This window comes from Chenopodium album, chromosome 5, assembly GCF_948465745.1.
Source record: "Chenopodium album chromosome 5, dcCheAlbu1.1, whole genome shotgun sequence".
NCBI lineage: Eukaryota > Viridiplantae > Streptophyta > Magnoliopsida > Caryophyllales > Amaranthaceae > Chenopodium > Chenopodium album.
This window is the reverse complement of record NC_137838.1, coordinates 78,254,056-78,276,295: the sequence shown is the minus strand read 5'-3', so window position 1 is coordinate 78,276,295 and position 22,240 is coordinate 78,254,056. Positions and strand designations below refer to the sequence as shown.

The following is a 22,240-nucleotide window of genomic DNA, read 5'->3' as shown; positions in this document are numbered from 1 at the left end:
AAGTCTCTGGAAAATCGGATGAATGCCCAGGAAGTTTGGAATGCAGAATTTTCCAAGAAGATGGATGATAAATTTGGAAAAATTGATGAGAAATTTGATGAATTGATCAAATTGTTGCAGACCATGAACAGTGCTGAAAGTCAGAATCCAAGTCCATCTTCTCCATCCAAGAGTTCAAGCAAATCACAACCATCATCCTTTTTTGACAGAAATAATGTGAGCAGACCTTTAGGTATGATTCCTAAAACTGAATTTCCTAAGTTTGATGGTAGTAACTAGTAATGCATCCATTTGGGTTAACAAGTGTTTCAAGTATTTCTGTTTTTGTAAGATTTCTGTTGAATAATGGGTTGATTTAGCTTCATTGAATATGATTGACAAAGCTGAAACATGGGTTATGAATTACTTGTCTGCTAGGAGAACTTTGGTGGTTAACTGGAATGGTTTTGTCACTGATCTTAAGGCTAGATTCAAAGAAAATAATTGGAATGTTGTTGAACTGACTTGAATAGTTTAGTAAGTTACAACAAGATGGTTCATTGGAAGATTACATAGATAATTTTGAAAGTACAAGATCTATGTTGATGGGTATTCATGTCTTGCCTGATAAAGTATGTTCTTGATAGCTTTATAAGTGGTCTTAAACCTTCTGTGAAACCATTTGTAAAAGCACTCAAGCCTGCAACTATTTCTCAAGCAGTTGAGTTTGCTAGATTGCAAGAAGAGTCGTTGAGTCGAGGGACAAGTCTGTTTTGAAGGGGGAAAGTATGATGTAGATGCCAAGTGTAATGTTGAGTTAGTCATTCTGTTAGCAGTTGAGTTGTTAGAAATAACAGAATGTGTTATTCTAGTTGTCTTTAAATCAAACTATGATTCAGTCAAGAAATAACAATAATTCCTTTCTCTCTCTATCTTCTTTCTCTAATTCTCTTCTCTGTTCTATCCTGTTCCATGCAGTAAAGTTTAGTTCCTGCATTAAATCTTTCCGTTGTTATATTTGTTTTTTTGTAGATATGGATTGGGATAATCTAGACAAGAAAGTTGTTCAAGTTATTACTCGAATGCCTGAGTATGGCATACCAGTGGATAAATTTGCTAGTACAGGATCCATTATATATAATGATGGTGAGCACACATTAATCCTAACTTGCGGGCATAATATAAAAGAGTTTTTTGCTGTTCCAAATGTCACTTTTGTCATCAATTTTGGCAATAATGAGAGAACTCCGGCCATTGTTGTGACGAGGATGGAGGATGTGAAAAAAGAAGTGAGTATCTTACATTGTAATTGCGGTCAAAATAGAGAGTATTTAGAATTTTTAGACGGTTGTGAGGTGGGTCAAATGCTTGCTATGAGTTCTCATGCGTACGGTCATCCTAGGATCCTCCATACAGTGGGGAGGGTGGCTTCTATTGAACTTGCTGGTAGCATATTTGATTTGTCTATCAAAAACATCATTGAGTGTGATGTTGAAGGGGGTAGGGGTTCGTCCGGCGCTGCTTTAGTTAGCGGAGGAGGAAAATTAGTTGGCATATATTTCGGTGCGACTTTGGTTCCGTGTGTAAAATCAAAGAGTCAAAGGGTTGATTCAACTGAATCAGCTGGAGCGTTGTATCAATCAACCCATGGCATGCGCCTTGGGATCCCAGTTGGAGTAGTATACGATGTGGTTCAACAGTTACATGCGAGCTATGGGTTGGTACAATTTGAGCGGGTCAAGGCATCAAATGTGCATAATTTCTTGAAAGAAATTGTTAAAGAAAAATTTATTGCTTCTCCTCCTCCTTCCTCCACTTCGTCTGAAGAACAGGATAATTCATACACACCAATGTGCTGTCTACTCTCAGGTATTCATCAACTAAACTCTCTTAAGTTATTTTCACCAGTAAGTTTTCCTAGCCTATATGAAGTGATATTTTTACACATTTTATTAAAGGAAACAATGAGAGTGACAAGATTTGTAATCCAAATCTTCAAGGTATTCATGGACGATCACAGATGCTATATGAAGGATACACTGATTATCCCTTTTCTAAGGTTGGGTAATTTTATTGTTTTTTTTTTTCTTTCTGCATTGCACTAATTTAGCTAGTTATTGCTCTTTTTTGGTGTTTTTGCCAATTTATCTCATCTTCATGTGCATTTGGTCGATTCTATTTCATGGTTAAGGTTGAGAATTGTGTGTCTTATAAATTTTTTAACTGTATGATCAGTACTACTATGAGGTACTCGTAGTTGTTGAGTGATGTATGGAAGAATTGCATTAAGTGCATCTTTTTATCTTATTTTTATTTTATTTTTCTTTTTGGAGGTGTCTTCAATTCAGAGTTTGAGAATTAAACATCTCAGTTTTTTGCTTCGATTTTGGTCATGACAGAATTATTTTGTGTTTCCCTTTTCAGAGCTTGGATGATTTAAATCCAATGCAATCTCTTAATTCACTGAGGGAAGTACTGATGAAGGGTCTTCAAAGCAGCCTTCGGAATGATGCATCTGATGCAGCAATTGGAATGCATCAAAAGGTATAATTTGGATTTAAAAAACATGATCTTCACTTTCAAATCCATAAGATATAATCTCATGAAGTTGTGATTTGTCTTTCTATAACAGTTACCCTTGCAGTGGCATCTTTATGATGAGATTGGCCTTGGAGATTAGTCTTTTCTTATTGAAAGCAGGTATCTTTTCTGTCTAAGCTAGTTTGACAATTTTGTTGGTTCTCACTGTATTACAACTGCAACCCTTTTGTCTAAGCTCATTTGTCTTAATTTTTTTTTTAACAATAATAAAAGTCATCTTGGAAGGATAATTATTAGGAAAAGATAATAAGAGTAAGGCAATAGCTTGTATAAATATCCTATGATGGTGAATGAATAAACCAAGCTTTCTGATTACAATTATCTTAACAATAATATCTCTAAGCTTATTTGTCTGTAAATTTTTATTTTTTTTTGATGTTATGTGAATCATGATATTCGAGCTCTTCATGTTTGAATGAGGAGTTTCTACTTTCTATGAACATCTTAATTCTAATGGTGACAATGACAATGTTTTTATTTGATCTAGCAGGGTTTGTTGATTCTGAATATGATGATTGTTCCTTGTCTCAGAGCATATATACTCATTTAAGCGAGGTCTAATCCACTTCCATTCTTCTCGTCTTTAGAACTTAAGTAGGATGTAATTGTAATTAACTCAATTCGTAGCTCTTTGGAGGAAGATCAAATTCGGCTTTAATAATTTTGTGAACCTGCTTCTGTAAGATATTTGTCTTCAATTGTTTACACTTGTAATGTCATTATGACTTTATTGCTTTAGCAGGTTTTATCGAACAAGATATGAAAATTGAACATTCATATTGCTTAAAAAAATTATTCTTTACTCAATAATAATAATATTTTTCTTTGCACAAAAATACAAACAAGGTCTTCAAACCCGCCACCTTCCATAGGGCTAGAGATTCTTCATCATAGGCCCAAAGCCCAATTACCACTAGACTATTTATCCATCCATTAAGAATACTAACAACTCAAAACATTTTGTTCACAAATGAAAATGTGTCATTTTAATTTTTCCTAAAATCAAAACACAATTTTTTTTTTTTCAAAGTAGAATTCATCTATGCTATTTCCTTAAAAAAAAAAAAAAAAAAAAAAAAAAAGAAAAGAAAAAAAAAAGAATTCATCTATGCTAATGCAAAAGATATAGTTTTTAAAGATAGAAATGACTCATTTCTTTGTTGAATTTTTTTTATATACATTCCGGTGCACTCAACTAACTCAATGTTAGTTTTCACTCTTCATTAAAAATGAGTAAACAAATACTCATGAGTGCATCGTGCATAGATGTATATAACAAATTTTTTTTTTTTTTCTAATTAAAGTTGAATTTTACTATGGATGCACATTAATCTTGGTTAAACAATCTTTATATAAATAAAAATAATGTTTTTTAAAAAAGTTTTCACCTAAATTAATCTTTAATTTTAAATAATTTTGTTGTCAAAATATTTTTTTAAATAATTTTAACATTATTTTTATTTGCAAGTATATCACATATATTAGCACGGGTATATTTTTATTTAATGCCGTTATCTTGATTTTTCAGGTGGTGCTCCATTGAACTATGCTAAGATCCTTTTGCCTAAGGGATGTCCTTCAATAGTAATAGCTGCATTACATGAATAAAATATGAAGGTCCCATAAATTTTTTTAAAAAAGGGTAGTCACTACTTCTAAATACGCACTGAGGGCACATGCATGGTCTGTTAGTTGAGTGTTATTGTGCTTCTTGTTGTCATGTAATTACGTTGCTAATCGGAAAAAACAATAATATTCTAGAAAATTTAGCTAAAAATTAAAATATGCTAATTGTGAAGAACAATTTTGATAAATAAAGAAGAAAAATGAAAATTGGAAAACATTATCAAACATTGACTAATTAAACATGAATCTAATTATTTGCCCCGTTGTTGCCCCCTTACCCTCATATCTCTATTTGTTTCTCCATTATATTGAAATTATTTATAAAATTTGACCAAAAGCAATCACTAATTTATAAGAAATACGAGTAATATTTATGCACGATCTTATTGGATTCATTTCATTGTATTAATTTATTATTATTATTATTATTATTATTATTATTATTATTAATATTATTATTATTATTTATTTGCACAAGTGAGCTAGCATATAGCCATATACATGTTGATATGTACATTTTAAGCAGTGTCTTGAAAATCATAGAGAGCCAAATGGCGTAAACAATGCAAATAGTGACGGATGGAGTACCTTTTATAAAGAAGTTATACTTAAATTCTTGATAAGGATTAAGGAATAATCCTACATCCTCAAATAAGGAAGGTATTATGAATCTAATTTTTTTGATTGATAAAGAGGGTATTATGGTGCGTGCCCAAATTAATTATTATTATTATTATTTTTTTTTTTTTGACCCAAAACAGCTTCTTTATTAAAAACGAAAGAAGTTAAGGTACATCATTAGCAACAACACTAACCACACAAAGAGGGACCTCCTCAATCCACACCCTCAACTCTACATAACTTCTACTCAGATTTGCTAATTTATGTGCCCAAATAATATTGTACAAGTATAATTTTCCTTCACTTTCTATCTACAACTACATGTCTACATACTCTATATATGCCCCTATTAAGGGAAAAAAAAAATTAAGGAAAGAAAGAAAAAGAAAACATTGTATGGCCAACTTTTTAGTTTTAACATGAGCTTTAATTCAAGGGGAGGGTCCTCTCATTATTAACATCCAACTACACAAAAAATGATATAAATGCACCTTCAATTATACATCCTTGGTACATACCTGATACCTCCCCCTTCTTTTACAATCAACAAATATATAAATCTTAAATGACCACAAATCTTAAATTCATTTCTATAACTAAAAATAAGATAAACTCCCTACTATATCCTTATATTGCTATTATTCCTCCTTTTATCATCAAAAATACAAAAAAAAAAAAAAAAAAAAAAAAAAAAAAAAAATGCCATCAATTTATTCAATTCCATTCAAAAAACTCCAAAATCCATCTTCCTTAATTTCTCTTTTACGTAACACAAACCCTAATTATGAAACTTCATCCAAAAAATCAACCTCTAAACCCTCATCTTCTAAAGGCGGTCTTTTAAAGATGTTCAAGTTGTTCCCACTCCTTACATCCGGGTGTAAGGTGGTGGCACTACTCGCAAAGTCCCAGGCCACCACCTTCGCCGTCCCATGATAGCCGATCATGCAACCATCATCACCCTCTTTGGCACGAGGCGAGGTCGTATAACCCTAGCCATCCAAGAAAACCCGCATAGCATACCTTTCTTTATGATTGAGCTACCTATCCTTAGTTCAACTTTTTACAAAGAAATGTCATGTGACATTTTAAGGGTTGCCCTAGAAAGTGAGACTAAAACACACAAAAAAAAGGTTATGGAAGAATTTGTATGGGCTATTTATTGTAATGGTAGGAAAGTAGGGTACTCTATTAGAAGGACTCAAATGTCCGACGACGAAGTCCATGTTATGCAAATGCTTCACGGTGTGTCTATGGGTGCCGGAGTTTTACCTCCTTCACCTAATGATCAGCAACAACTAAAACCTAACTTTAAAACCTAACCGATTCTAAGTGAGATTTGGCCACTAAATAGAGTTTAATGAAAGTTTGGGTTCACTAGAGATTATGTGTTTTTTTTTTTTTTGACACCATATAGAATTTGTAAAAGTTGGAGGCCGCCACGTAGAATTTCCCAATTTATGACTTTCCCTACATGTTATGGTGCATCTCATGGACTTATCTATCTTCATTTAATCAATTGTGTGCATTGCCTGCGTTGAAGGCAAATTTTTAACTTTACATTGTGTATGAGGAGTGGCAAGTAATAATGTGAACACAATTATCAATCTTATTATTAGGGTTGTGTACATTATTAATTTATTAAATTTACTTTTTATCATAGAGTGAATATAAATTGATCAATCACATTGAATTTTGCATTTTCGCTCCTAGACTGTCAAAGACGAAAACACAAGAAAGTGGGGGGGGGGGGGATGAAAATCTCTTTCCGAAAGAGTCACTATGACTTATTATTTTTCAATACATGACTTTGATAATTAATATATGTGATTATGTTATAAATGAAACATATAAAATTTGATGTTTGAATTTTATAATTAAATATAGGCCATGTTCACATTTATTGAACTAAGCAGAACTAAACTGAACTGATTGGAGTTGAACTGAACTGAACTGAACTGATTGGAGCTGAACTGAACTGAACTGAACTGAACTGAATTAAGCTGAAATGAATATTTTATGAGAGAGGAAAATTAGGAGCTGAACTTAATTGAACTGATTGGAGCTGAAATGAACTGAACTGATTGAAGCTGAACTGAACTGAACTGATTGAAGCTGAACTGAACTGAACTGAAATTAAGTAAATGTGAACAGGCCCATAGTCCTAATAATAATTCACATAATAACAATTATTTTACATAACAACATGCATACATAACAACAATTGTTTTACATAATGTTTGTGAATGGCCATACTAAAGACATGTAAGCAGTGTAAAAATCAAATTATTACAATCAATTTAGAAAGGGGAATATTTCTAACAAGTTAAATCACACAATTGTTATAGTTGTATTGGTGGAATAAAAGGATCAAATCATCGTCAATTCAATGAGAAAAATCATTACTATTATAGGATTGAGTGAGAGTGAAGGGTTGGATTCAGTTTTGGATCATTGGACAAATTAATGCAATTTCCTAGTCAACAAGGCAAGACCGTCAAACAAAGACTTTTGGTGATTAGAATCTTAGAAATATCTCCATTTTTCACATGAGTTGTAGACCTTCTCTAATGGTGAGACTCAAGTAAATATTAAAAGAGTATTTTCCGTGAATTGTTTCCTCCATTGCACATCAATATTTATACAAATATACAGGGAATTATCTAGGCATAATTCTAGGCAAATATCAAGGAAACTAACTTAAACATATCCTATAAACTAGGAAACAATATATACGTTGACTAAGCTAATTATTTACATAATTATCTTAACACACCCCCGTAGTCAAAGCGGGAGGGCCACGGACGCTGAGACTATCCCGAAAATCTTCAAATAGTACACGTGGAAGCCCCTTAGTAAAAATGTCCGCAATTTGATGTCGAGTAGGAACATGAAGAACTCGAACATCACCTCGCGCAACCTTCTCCCTAACAAACAGTATATCCATTTCAATGTGTTTAGTTCTTTGATGATGCACTGGATTACCCGAGAGATATATTGCGCTAACATTGTCACAGTAAACTAAGGTAGCCTTCCTTAGTGGACAATGCAATTCAAGTAACAAATTTCGAAGCCAGCAAGCTTCGGACACCACATTTGCGACTCCCCTATACTCGGCCTCGGCACTTGACTTGGAGAGTGTAGGTTGTCGTTTTGATGACCATGATACCAAATTATCCCCTAGATACACACAATAACCCGACGTTGAACGCCTAGTATCGGGGCACCCTCCCCAATCTGCATCAGTGTAGGAGATAAGAGACAAGGTAGAAGAAGGGTATAAATGTAGCCCATGTTCCTTAGTACCCTGAACATAGCAAATGATTCGCTTGAGAGCGGCCATATGACATTCCTTAGGGTCGTGCATATGCAAACACACCTGCTGTACTGCGTATGAAATGTCTGGCCTCGTAAATGTGAGGTATTGCAAAGCCCCTGCCAAGCTGCGATAATGAGTGGGGTTAGCATAGGGAGTACCTATCGAACCCACCTTCGGCTTAGTATCAACGGGTGTGGCTGATGGCTTGCAAGATGTCATACCTGCCCTTTCAATTATCTCCTCTGCATACTTGCGTTGTGAAAGAAAAAGACCCCCTTTGTGTCTAGTAACCGCAATGCCGAGAAAATAATTCAAAGGACCTAAATCCTTCATAGCAAATTCGGAAGCAAGGAGAGACATAATAGAGCATCGAAGAGCATGAGATGAAGCTGTCAAAATGATGTCATCCACATACAATAATAGATATGCCGTTTGTGAATCCGAGCGATAAATAAACAAAGAATTATCAGACTTGCTATTAATGAAACCAATAGAGGACACATAATCAGCAAACCGTTGATACCATGCCCGAGGTGCCTGCTTAAGGCCATATAAGGACTTATCCAACAAACACACATAATCTGGATTAGTCTTATCACGAAAACCAACCGGCTGATGCATATAAACTGTCTCCTTTAGCTCACCATGTAAAAAAGCATTTTTTACATCAAGTTGATGAATAGGCCAAGCTTTTGACAAAGCTAGGCTAAGAACAGTCCGAATAGTGGCCGATTTGACCACCGGACTAAAAGTCTCTCCACAATCAATGCCCACCTGTTGAGTTTTGCCATCACCTACAAGATGGGCTTTATGCCTCTCAAAAGAACCGTCAGATTTCACCTTATGAGTAAAAATCCACATAGAACGAATGACATTAACATTAGGCGGACGGGGCACCAACTCCCACGTCTTATTTTTAATAAGAGCATTAAATTCATCATCCATAGCCATTTTCCAATTAGGGTCACGTAAAGCATCTATTGGGTTACGAGGAATAGGAGATTTTATAACCTTAGACACAGTAGCAACATTACAATATTTTTTATTAGGCTTAAAAATACCATGTTGGCTACGAGTGACCATAGTGGGACGAGGAGTGGGCTGAGGAGGGATGGAGATAATGGGTTGCACGGCTGGTGTGGGTGGGATTGGGGTAGGAGGAGTGTTTGGGCTGTTGTGTGATTGCGGCCCAGAAGAAGGAGGGGAAGCCGTGAGCTGTGAGTGAGAGTGTGGGGCGGGATTTCGTATTGGGCTGGATGGAGCAGTCGGCCCAGCAGAAAGAGGAGAGGAAGAGGAGGCTTGTTCATGCAAGGGAGTGTGGGCCGTGTTACAAGGCCCAGGAGATGAAGCAGCCTGCATATGGTGAATGAGATAAGGAGAGAAACCATCATCCAAAAAATCATAAGAAGTGGAAGTGGGAGTATGTAGCTTAGCAAATGGAAACACGGTTTCATCAAAACGCACATGACGACATATGATAATTTTGTTTGATGAAAGATCATAACATTTATAGCCTCTATGGTTCGGAGGGAAACCTAAAAACACACAAGGAGTGGATCGGGGTTGGAGTTTATTTATTGTGGTGGAGGGGAATAAAGGATAACATAGACACCCAAAAACCCGTAGATGAGAATATGAAGGTTCCCTTTGATAAAGAACACTAAGAGGAGACTTGTTGCCTAGCAACTTGCTTGGTAAAATGTTATGCAAATAAGTGGCCATTTGTAAAGCATGGTGCCAAAATGAAGGAGGTAAAGAGGCATGAGAGAGAAGAGTGCGAGTGATATTATTAAGAGATCTCAATTTTCTTTCGGCTTTACCATTTTGTGAAGACGTATGTGGGCAAGAGAGACGGAAAGACAACCCATTTGACTCAAAATATTCCCAAAAGGAACTATTATCATACTCCCGCCCATTGTCACATTGGATGTTTTTTATAGGACGCTCAAATTGTGTGCGGATGTAGGATTGAAAAGCTAAAAATTTATCATAGACATCAGATTTTTTAGCCAAAGGAAAAGTCCACACAAATTTAGTAAAATCATCCAAAACAAGCATGTAATAACGATGTCCCGAAGAACTCAAAACAGGAGATGTCCAAAGATCACTATGTATAATATCAAACGGCAAAGTAGTAGAAGACATAGATGAATGAAAAGGCAATTTAATGTGTTTCCCTAGTACACAAGAATGACAAAGGCTTGAACTAGTTGGCCTATTACATTCAATGCTTTTATTACTACGAAAAGTATGTAAAATACCCGACCCGGGATGACCTAAACGATCATGCCAAAGAGAAGGTGCTAAAGCTGCAAAACTCGATGGAGAAGAGAAATTTGTGGAAATGGTGTTGGTGAGAGGATAAAGATCACCCGTGCTATTACATCTCATTATTGGCCTCCCCGTCCGATAGTCCTTCACAAAGAAACCATAAGGGTCAAACTCAACAGTCACATTATTATCGGTCGTAAATTTCCGAACTGAAATTAGATTTTTAATGAGTTTGGGAGCATGGAGAACATTGTTTAGGGACAAGGGAGGATTAGGGGAAGAGAGAGTAGTATGACCACAACCATTAATTGGAATAGTATGACCATTACCAACAATAATACCATGATGATTGCTCAAATTAAAATAAGACGAGAGATTACCGTTGGAGGATGTCATATGAGAAGTGGCTCCGGTGTCCATGTACCATGAGGGGTCGGGTTGATTCAACGTCATAGTGTGCATAGCCGCTTCAATGTCCGTTGGAGCGTACTGCATAGGCGGAGTCGAAGCTGCATAAGCTTGTGGACGAGGACCCAATAAACCAGGTTGCTTAGCTTGTGGACCTTGAGGACGAGCCCAACCCAGATTGGGGTATGGGCAAGGAGGGGTAGCCCATTGTGGCACCCATCCCCAACCCGGGTACTGTGCCCATTGCGGCTGCTGCCACGGAGCTGGAGGTGCTGCCTGCCACTGCTGCTGCTGTTGGCCGGAGTGCCCTTTGCCACCGCCTTTACCACCGGAGTTGCCACCCTTTCCACCGGACCCGCCGCCTTTGCCACCGAATTGCTTGCGGCTGCCCGAATTTTTCTGTTTATTGCGACCACGAGAACCCCCAGCATTATCATGACCATCATCAGAATTATCCCGGGACTGAACCACCATGGCTGACGCCCCTGTTGCGGCTTTTTTAGCGAGACCGGCCTCCTCCAGCGTAAGCATTGACCGAGCCTGAGAAAACAGAGGAAGGGGATTGCTCTGTCGAATAAGGGTCGCAACACCCTTGTAAGCTTCGGTGAGACCCGAAATCAATTGTAGAACCAACCTATTATTGTCCACCGGAGCAGCAACACCGCGCAATTGACCGGAGAGACTCTTGAGATGCTGACAATAAGCAGAAACGTTTGGAAAATCCTCCATTTTGGTGGTCGAAAATTCCTGTTCAAGGGTCAATGAACGAGAATTCTGATTATCCTGAAATAAATCACGCAACCTATCCCATGCCTCCATTGCCGTAGCGTCTGGTTCCATGATTGTGAGCAATAAATCGTTGGAGATGGTGGAATAAATCCACGAGAGGACAGCAGCGTCCAGAACAGACCATGTCTCCTTTTCCTCGTCAGTGACAGGGACCTTCACCTTCTCCTTAGGCGGAGGAATAATATGGTCTAACACCTTGTGAGATCGAGCATGAATTTTAAACAATTCAGCCCAAGTAGAGTACTGTGCGTCCTTTAATTCAAGAACAACAGGGATGTTATGCTTGATATTGTTGACAGTAAGAGCAGGGTGGAAAGAGGATTTTGATTCCCCCATAGCAGAGAAGAAGAAGAAGAGAAGAAGAGAAGAAGAGTAATGGCGGAAAGCTAGGGTGCAGCGGAAGATTAATCGCCCTAGACTGCTGATACCATAAAAGAGTATTTTCCGTGAATTGTTTCCTCCATTGCACATCAATATTTATACAAATATACAGGGAATTATCTAGGCATAATTCTAGGCAAATATCAAGGAAACTAACTTAAACATATCCTATAAACTAGGAAACAATATATACGTTGACTAAGCTAATTATTTACATAAATATTTTAAGGAAAGAGAGTATTTTTTGCTATGTTGGTATCTAAACTTAGCAACTCCAAAAGAAAGTTGCTAAGTTTAGATACTCAACTTTGAGTCTCATTTGACAAAAAGTGTGGGCCCTTGTTAATAAATTATATATTTTGTAATTTATTTAAGTTTTACTTTTTTTTATTATTATTTTTTAATCTTACAATAATTGATGGGCCATAAATTGAAAGTGACATTTGTATATTTTAGAGAGTCTCACCATTGGAAAATTATATTTAACATGAGTTGCTAAATTGAGAAGTGGGTATGATCTTACCATTAAAGATAAAAAAAAACTCATTTTGTATTTCAATACTTAATGTTGAGTCTCACCATTGAAGATGGTCTAACTTCCAACTTATATATATATATATATATATATATATATATATATATATATATATATATATATATATATATATATATATATATATATATATATATATATTATGTGTGTATACATATACATAGGGGTGAAAGTTCGGTTTTTGGTTTGGTTTTTTGCCCAAACCGAAATCGAACCACCATAATTCGGTTTCTTGATTTTGCAAACCACACCACACCACTTTAGCTTTGAAACCGAACCAAACCAAACCACCTAAATTTCGGTTTTCTTAAAAAAAAAAAAACCGAACCGCACCAAATTTTCATATCAAACATCATAAACATCAAATTTTGCAAAAAAATCCAAACTAAAACACAACCCAGATCCGCAAACATTCCTAGACATAATTACTATAATATCGAATTGCTATAATTTCGAAAAATTTAAGATAAAACCCTAATTTCATTGAACTAAAAATTGGAATAAAAATCATCGAAATATCAGAAAAAATTGGAAAAAAATTAGTAGGAAAAAAAAAACACAAACCAAATTAAAAGAAAGAAAAAGAGGACAAACCTCACATTCCACCGAAAAAACGTCGAATTTGGGTTTTTAATGGTCAAATTCGACCATGAAAACTCTAGATCTAGAGTTTTCATAGTCGAATTTGACATGAAAAACCTTTAGTTGATGGTGTTCGAAATCAAAACCTTTAATATAGTTGATGGTGTTCGTTAATGGTGAAGCGAATTCGGAATTTATTAATCAAAAGCTCGATGTTTTCGTTAATGGTGGCGAGGAGAGACAAGAAAAACGAAAAGAAAAGAGGAGAATGAGACAATGAAAGCGAAGAAGATGAGAGAGAATGGGCAATTGGGCGAAATCCGGGAAAGAGGAGAAGAGGAAAGGAGAGAGAAAGGGTGGAAAGAGAGAGAGGGAGGCTGAGAGTGATTAGGGTTTTCTTATTTTTCATTATATACCTAGAGTATTTAGTTTTGGGCCAGGGGTTTTGTAGGATTGGGCTTATAATTCGGTTTGGTTCGGTTTTACAATTTCCCGAACCGAAAACCGATTTTTTTTTAATTTTTGACACCGAAACCGAACCACCCTCCCAAAAAACCGAACCGAATAGTGTATATATATATGTATACTTCATAAGTCCACTGGGGAAGATGTTAGAAGTGTAAAATTTTCAAACACATGTAAGTGTCTAATATTGAGAAAAAAAGAGAGAGTTGATCATTGTAAGGCTAGAGGCTACTCCTCCTATTGCCATATGATTTTGGGATGAAACCTTCTAAAACTTATAAAGTGGACGTGCGCTCTCTCTACTGGTGACGTATGTAGCCCGAACTCATACTTAACAAAAGATCTTAACCAATGCCCCTATGATAGAGTCATGACCCCTGCTATTTTATTTATTAGTCAAATCCAAAAAAACAATTGTTTTATGTATTACAATGAATATATATAAAAAAAAATTGTATCACGGAGTAGCGGTTAAATAATTATATTTTAACAAATAAAAATGAAGATTTTAAGACTTTGCCTCTAGTACTTTTTTATTTATCAATACTCTGTCATTGATACTCCAAAATTTTTGTAACCATCTTTCCTTATATGGTATTAGTTTTAAAATGTATAACAAAACATACGCAAATTAAATATATTTTATTAATACTTTTTCTCATTTAGCTTATTACTTCGTATTATTTAAGGCTATGTATAACTTTTTTCTTTAAAAAAAATGGAAAAAAAAAAAAAAAAAAGTGTTTTTAAGAGAATTTCCTAGTTGACAATTACCAAGCCCAATCAAATAACGAAGGGTTTGGGCTTAGAAAAAAAAAAGTTTTCCCAAAGAAAGCTGAAAACGTGTGTGAAATAGCTTGGGCCTACTTGGCCATTGAGATTTTTTTTTTTTTTTTTTTTTTTTTTTTTTTGACAAGAGGCCATTGAGATTAAGAGAGTAGTACATTTGTTAACGTTTGTTCAGTGTTTCAATGTTAATTGACACATTTTAAAGTTCCTTTTTTTTTTCTAATACATTTAACCTAAACTTTTTATTTTTCTGATCTGAACTTATCCCTTAGCTTCTTAGGTGACTGATAACAAAATAGAATCGTGAGAAAAGGGTGAAAAGAACTCTCATCGGAAGAAAAATAGAACAATGAAATCGTAAGCTCTCAAATAATGATCATATTAGATAAGCAAAAATAACGTGAACTAAATCAACCTTTACCAATCGGGGAGCGAATCCTGTGTAAATTCAGTAAGGGCCTGTTCTCATACGTTAAAATTCAGTTCAGTTCAGCTCAGTTCAGCTTAGAGATGGCAATGGATCGGATTTGGATCGGGTGGAGCTTCACCCGCATCCATCCATTATCCTAATTGCTCCATCCACATCCATCCGTCATCCGCTTCACACATCATCCATATCCATCCGTCCATCATCCGCGGATGAAACGGGTGGAGCGGATGACAAAGGGATGAGTACTAAAATGAAAAAAAAAAACACAAAAATTTTAATTTTCGGTTATTTATATAATAATTTTTTTATTTTATTAATAAAAAAAAAACAATAACAACATATTGTTTGAAAAATTAATTTGCAACAAAAAAAGACAAGTAACTTTCTTGACATTTTATATTTTATTAGTAAAATTCTTTGATTAAAAATTTAATATATGTTAAACGGGTGGGTGGATGGTTAGCGGGTGAAAAAAATATTATCCACATCCGATCCGATCCATCACCCGCTTCATCCGTCACCCGCTTCTCATCCATTTAATTCGGGTTTTTGTCCATTTATTTTAAGCGGGTGGAGCGGGTTAGCGGATATCCACTTAATATTGTCATCCCTAATTCAGCTCCTAATTTCCTTCTCTTATAAAATATTCAGTTCAGTTCACTCAATGAGAACAGGCCCTAAACTGTTATCGAGTTCTTCTTCGTTTACTCCGTAATACTTTTAAAAAACTCCGTATTTCTCTATAACAAAGGGGAAAAAAAAATAGTGCAGCGAACACGTACTCTACTCTACCGTCGTAAACATCTACGCCGTCGCTCTTTCTAGCGTTAATTGTGAGGTTAGCTTTGATAATTGTATCATTCATCCTGTATACTGTGATTATGTTCCTAAATTAAATCAAAATTTGGTTTTTTTTATGGGTTTTAATTCGATCAATATCTTTAATTGAATGCTTTACTTGATTGCTGAAAATCTTCCCATCTATGTTATTGCATTTAGTTATGAATGTGTATTTTCTTAAAATTTAGTTTTGTGTTACTCTATGGTAGAATAAATTCTCAATCTTGATTCTTGAATATACAATTTCTAATGTAGGGATGTAATCATTTATTTACAAGAATACTCACTAATGATCATTAGTAGTCATTATATTGTCGATTATTTATTGGACGTGATTTCTCCAAATTTGTTTTGGTGATTATAACTCGTTAAACCCCGAGGTATATTTGCTAGGTGATGATGTAATGTTATGTTATGGTGATTAGGGTAATAGGGTTAATCTAGGGGTGATAATGAGACTGAGCTATTCATGAACTATTCGAGCTCAATTCGGTCAAAGCTTGATTCGTGGTGGCTCGACTCAGGTTTGGTCTCGGCTCGAGACCTTAACGAGCCAAGCTGAGTTATGTCAAGTTGGACTCGAAAAGTTCGTGAACAAGTTCTATAATTTTTTTCATATAAAAAAATCATGTATATAAATAAGTTCGTGAACAAATTCAAACGATCACGAGCCGAGCTGACCATAGTTCGGGCTCGACTCGCCCGATTAGCACCCCTAGGTTAATGATTATGTAAGAGAAGCTAATGAGATTCTTATTAAGGAAATTGCGCGATTTATAACTTTATAAGCTAATGAGATGCTATTAAACTAAGCTCTATTACCAAAAATCAAACATTTCGAGTCAATGAAGTGCAGCCAGAAAAATATGTTGTTGGTGCATAAGAAAGGAAAAATAATGTAAATGTCCTTAGGTTACGTGTAATCAAGTTACATACTTCTTGTTTTGATGTTAGAAAATTTATTACTTGTTGAAGAGGTTAGCGGAGGAGATTATGTTTGTCTAGTTGTCAACAAATATGCCAAAGGTTTTTTTATAGGCCTTTACTTTTGGTGATATTGATGCTCATATTAGTCATATGACAATGGTTCATCCAAAAGTTCGTGATTTGGGTTGATGAACAGGCCTCTGATTAACACAAAGCTTAAACTAATGATCGCTTATATTTGCATATGTTCTATAATTGCTGATTTGAGAAGAACCTTATGAATCTAGGAAGTCATATAGTTGTGTGGATTGAGGGTGGCTATACAAGTTAGCTTTATAAGAGAGAATGCTTGTGCATTGAATACAAATACAATAGCGTTGTCATATCCCTTGTTTCTGATGCTTGTAGTTATATAACTTATAAACTTGAATACTAGTACATGATTGTTAAAATGGCTGATAATAGTTTTCGCTTTGACAAATGATCATAAGTTGACATAATTTTCTTCTTTCACAACTGCTGCTATGATCACATATAGCAGCCACTCTCAGGTTTCCCCTTTGTGGGTGAAATGATTGGCCGGCGGCTTTCTTTCTGCTTCAATTTGTGTGTGTATATATACATGCTTCAAGTTTTATTGAATAGTTTCCGTCTACAGGTAATTCATCTGGACCCAATATGCTGCCCAAGGAAAATCAGGATAAGGTTCCAACTGTTCAAAAATTAGGAAGTGAAGATGACATAGAATCTGGTTTTGTTATAGTAGGAAATGAGAATGAGAAGGTTATTCAGCTGGGTGATGAACAAGCCTCTATTGAACACAAAGCTCAAAGTAAGGATCTCTTTTATTTGCATATGTTGTATTATTGCTGGTTTGTTTATGGGGTTTTCTTGATATAATATTACTTGTTTATGGTAATGTATGTGAATGCAAATTGATGTTTATGATTGGTTAGTTTCTTTTTTAATGTCATCGTTGCTTTATTTGTGAAGAATCGTATGAAGTTTAGGAAGTCATAGTTGTGTAGATTGAGGGAGGTATTCAAGTTAGCTTTATAAAGGAGAATGCTTGTGAACTGAAGTCTGAATATAAACACAACAGCTCATATCCATGTTGCTGGTACTTGCAGTTCAAATGATCATGAATACCTGATTTTTGAAATGGCTGATAGATGTTTTCGCTTTGACAAATGATCATAAAGTTCACCTTTTTTTTCTTTTATAACTGGCGATTTCCTTCTTTCACTCAAAACTTACTCTGGCTCTATATATTGTTGTTAATATTTGGTGTTTTTAAATGCAGGTAATATATCTCCATCTTTTAAGGGAAATCATGATAAGGCTCTTGCAATTGAGAATGCGTTCCCCAAATATTTGGATTTTGCAAGAATTATCACGATAGGTGATTTAATGTTGGTTCCCACGATCAAGTTAAAGTTTGCTTTTGGCTGCCCAGGGGGGGTAAACAATCTTTTTCCTAGTGGATGGATTATGAAAGATATGGCTGCCACAGGTTTTCGCGAATCTAAGTTTTTTTCAAAAAATGTACCTTTGTCAGATGAGGACATTGATGTTACTTATTCAGTTCCTCGCAAATTCATTGATGACTTTGAAATTATTGCTCAAGGAAGTTTTAATTTTCGAGGTTCTAAATTAAACTCGGAAGAGATATATTTAGAATTTAAAAAAAAAATTAGTTGAGAAATTAGGTGTTTATCCAATGAAATATTTTGGGACCCTTTTTAAAGTTTCAGTCGCAATGCAAGACGATTTGAGTGAAATGATGTCAGGTACTTTTTTTAATTAAATACTTTGGATTGCTTTGCTTTATTTAATTTCATTTTCCTATTACACAAAGAACTTAATACTTGCTTGCAGTTTTGTCTCAAGAGAAGCCACCCACTATTGTTCTTAAGGGTATGCCTTGTGAGTGGTTTGCTGACCATCACTCAATGGAGAATCTTCGAGCTCTGTTTCATACTTTTGGGAGACTCAGGTATTTGAGCAATTTTGACTTAATATTCTTTTATTTTATACATTATTTGCTGCCAATGTACCCCTTCCTATGTTGAATTTCTTGTGTTAACATGAATCACACTTGGCTTATTCACTAAATTCTTGAAATTTATCATTATCTTTTTTTTTTGGTGTTTTACACATTTTTTTTCCCCTTAATTTATTATTGAAGGAATCTTGATATTGATGACAATAATGTCTCCATCCAATTTGAGGACCCCGAGGAGTGTTCCAAAGCATTAAAAAAATTGTGTTCTTGTTCTTTGAAAAAGGTATGTTCTTAACCTTACTAATTGCTATATAATTGCTTAGCTCAAAATATAGGGTAATTCTTTTTTTTACACAAACCGGAAGCACAAATTTTATTAAGGCATCAAGTTTGCAATATTGTTACAAATGACCCCTTGTAATTCAAGAGGGTACTCTTCAAGCCAAACTCGAAACTCATTAAAATTGCAACTTAACTTAGCTAAACAATGTGATACTTCATTACCCGATCTCTTAATGAAAGAGAAAGACACCCTTTGACAATCTCTCGAAAGCCTCTAAATATCCTTTACCAACTTGCCAAACTCGTTTGGAAGAGTAATGCCCTTCTTCATATGATGAAATAGATTGATGTCCGTTTCTAGCACAAAATATCTGAATCCTGCTTCAATTGCAACCTTGAAGCTCTGCCTCATTGCAAATGCTTCGCCCACATCAACCTCAAAGTTACCTTGAGCACACTTGCAGCAAGCCAGTACTACATCTCACACACTGTCACGCAAGATATCCCCACTCCCAAGCTTCTGCTGATCGAAGAAAGCAGCATCAGTATTGAGCTTATACACTCCATTACCAGGGGCCTTCCAAACTGACCCCATCTGAATCACAGGCTGCTTCACCACGACCTTCTCTAATTCATCAGCATACTTACCAACAAGGCTAGCAGCTTTGTGAATGACTTCCAACTCCAGCTTCCTTTTACCTTCAAAAACCCATCCATTTTGTCTCAGCCAAACTCCCCAAGCCAAACATCAAAACATATCCCACCGGCCACCACCTAGCCTCGTTAATATTTTCCTTCATAGCAGAACACCATTCTCTGAACCCACCATCCCGTCCAAGCTTAACATCCAACCTTAGCGCCGAATATCTCCAAATCACTCCTACAGTCGGGCACAATAGCAGCATATGCAAAACTGATTCATCCTCTTCCCCACACATTTGCAGCAAAATTACTTCAAGTAGGGAGGCTGTCCTTAACACAACACCACTGAAAAAAATTTCACTTTTGGCGGAATGTGAGCATGCCAAATAGTCTTCCACTAGAACTCACTCCTTCCTATTGAAGTAGAAGCTCATCCCCTCTCCTCCTCCTCAATCATCAAGTTATACGCACTTTTTACATTGTAATTTTCATCCTTCAAATAATGCCACGTCCAGGCATCCCCTTCATCAAAAATTGGAATAGGAATGCTGCTAATATTGACTACTTCCCTCTGGTTGAACAGCTCACTAAGCATGGCCAGATTCCATCTCTTATCATCCCATAGCTTATTGACAAAATTTGGGATGTTTTCTCCTACGCCCCTCTGTGACATAATACGAAAATCAGGTAGCTTTTGTACCCATGGGTTGTTCAGATATGAATGCTGCTCTCGGACCCAACACTCTTCCTTGCCCCTTTTTCAATCACATCCTTCACACTCAAAATTGACCTCCACATAAAGCTCGAATTAGAGGCAACTTTTGCTTCGAGAAAAGAAGAGTGAGGGCAATTCTAAAGATAGATATGAAATTTATACCTGCAAAAGATAACCATGCAAATTCTTTGCCTTGGAATCAGTTTTTTTTAGTTCATACTTCATACACTTTAACATTTGCCATGCACTCCCTCTCTATGGTATTTAATGAATTACTGTGGGGTACCAGGCTACCAGATGTTGTGTTGAAACCATTCTGTTGGTATATGCTTGAGTTTCGTCAATTGTTTTAAAGGAATCTCCCCTCTGCCCTGTGAAATAGTTGAATCTTGGAGCCTGCATGAGTTATGAAATTGAGACTTTTGAATCATTTAAATACTTTTGTTTGTGATTTTCATCGGTTTGGAATAACATTCTTGATTTTATTGTGTAGATAAATGATTCAAGGATGGTTGATTATAATCTGACATTGAAGGACTTGCCTGATTCTAGCATCGCCCAAGAAATGTTGACCACCGACAACTATCCTTCTTTGGAGGAGGATGATTCTATGCCAGTTAGCAAGGAAACTTTCAAAGGGCAAGACATGCATGCTTTGATGGTTCGAATGACAGAAATTGAGAAGGAGTTGAAGTATTTGAAAGCTAAGATAGAGTCATCTTCTGCTTGTTAATCTGACTAAGCTAGTTAATCTCACTAAGTTGAAGTATTTTTGTTGTGCATGCTCCTAGATTTGTGATTACTGTTTTTGTTTTTCTAATCCGTTTATTCTTGGAACTGTGAGTACTAGAGTATGTTTCTTGTGAATTGTGATGCAACAAATGTCTCATGCAACAAATCTTGCGGAGAACTTTTTTTTAAATTATTATGAGTGCATGACATGCAATGAAAATCAACGTAGTGAGGGGAGCTTACGTGACACGATGACGTTGTTAGAAACGCCTTTTAATATATTAGTATAGATATATTATAATTATTTTATTGAGAAATACTTAATGAGACAACACAAATCTCCGTAAAAAAAAAAAAAAAAAAAAAAAAAAAAAAAAAAAAAAAAAAAAAAAAAAACACAAATCTAATAAGACTCAATTTGATAATTTTTTTCCTTGATAGTACAAAAACGAGGTTAAAGTTCTTTTAAATTAATAAAGCATGGGATAGATACTAATAATTAAAATTTAATTCAAATCAGATTAGAATTTATTAAATTAGACCTCCTCATTTCAAGTGAAGATAACAACTCCAAAATCACAAGGGTATGAATTTGCTTGTGTGGTACATTTGTATCATCATATGGACATTTACGTGCCCACAAGTGCTTGTAATTGTGTTTATGTGTGCACATAAGCACATAGTTACATAGTACTCCTTTTGCTCCAAAATTATTTTTTAACACAACACGAAGCAAATATATTACAGGCTTATAGCCTCAAAGAGTTGTTTACAACAAAAGCCTACCTCTGCACAGTCACTAAGGACAACAACCCAAAACAAAGGACTAGAAGCAGAGGAGAGAAACAGCAGTGTTGTGCTGAAACTAACACTAAAACTAGGATCACTATCATCATAAGGATGGATAGTGGTATAAACCTTAAAGTCCTGCATATAATACATAAGATAGACAAGATTAAGCTTAAACATATAATCTAAATTACTTATCATACAACCTATATTAATAATAATAACAGATGTTGACATCCACAGCATCTGTTATTATTGCAAACAGTAAACCTAAAGTGTTCAAAATTAAATGTTCGTTAGGTAACACTAAAAGTAAGAAAAGTGAAGGAAATATAAAATCATTTATTAAGTGCATTGGAAATAGTTCCAAACCTAAAGTGTATCTTCATTCAGGGGTCTTGACCTTAAAGTACTCAAAATTTGTGAGAAAGTTGTAGATTTCTTGTGTTTAAATTAAGAGGAAGGATTTTGATTTTAGGCAGCTCTTTATTTCA

The 22,240-nt window shown here is 35.3% G+C and overlaps 1 protein-coding gene, 3 long non-coding RNA genes and 1 pseudogene across 4 annotated transcripts; all 5 read left to right on the top strand.

Moving 5' to 3' along the window:
• Positions 1–210: 210 nt before the first annotated feature.
• Positions 211–1,862, top strand: LOC145631208 (uncharacterized). Its single transcript, XR_014112373.1, has 3 exons — positions 211–232; positions 1,012–1,125; positions 1,849–1,862. It is a non-coding gene; the product is annotated as an uncharacterized LOC145631208 (long non-coding RNA).
• A 757-nt stretch (positions 1,863–2,619) lies between these two features.
• On the top strand, positions 2,620–3,318 carry LOC145631207 (uncharacterized). The gene is made up of 2 exons (XR_014112372.1): positions 2,620–2,679; positions 3,071–3,318. It is a non-coding gene; the product is annotated as an uncharacterized LOC145631207 (long non-coding RNA).
• Positions 3,319–5,505: 2,187 nt separating this feature from the next.
• On the top strand, positions 5,506–6,397 carry LOC145631205 (protein MIZU-KUSSEI 1-like; annotated as a pseudogene).
• Positions 6,398–15,451: 9,054 nt separating this feature from the next.
• LOC145632410 (uncharacterized) lies at positions 15,452–17,905 on the top strand. The gene is made up of 3 exons (XR_014112570.1): positions 15,452–15,652; positions 17,240–17,413; positions 17,885–17,905. It is a non-coding gene; the product is annotated as an uncharacterized LOC145632410 (long non-coding RNA).
• A 4-nt stretch (positions 17,906–17,909) lies between these two features.
• LOC145632409 (uncharacterized) lies at positions 17,910–21,084 on the top strand. The gene is made up of 4 exons (XM_081684777.1): positions 17,910–18,371; positions 18,460–18,577; positions 18,770–18,869; positions 20,719–21,084. The coding sequence occupies exons 1-4, from the start codon at positions 18,302–18,304 to the stop codon at positions 20,956–20,958; spliced, it is 528 nt and encodes a 175-aa protein (XP_081540903.1). The 5' UTR covers positions 17,910–18,301; the 3' UTR covers positions 20,959–21,084.
• Positions 21,085–22,240: the final 1,156 nt, after the last annotated feature.

Bases quoted from the DNA above. Each gene is read 5' to 3' on its own strand.
- LOC145632409 (XM_081684777.1), top strand. From the start codon at position 18,302: ATGAAATATTTTGGGACCCTTTTTAAAGTTTCAGTCGCAATGCAAGAC. The intron at 18,578-18,769 runs GTATTTGAGCAA...TTATTATTGAAG, and splicing joins CATACTTTTGGGAGACTCAG to GAATCTTGATATTGATGACA. The intron at 18,870-20,718 runs GTATGTTCTTAA...TTTATTGTGTAG, and splicing joins GTTCTTGTTCTTTGAAAAAG to ATAAATGATTCAAGGATGGT.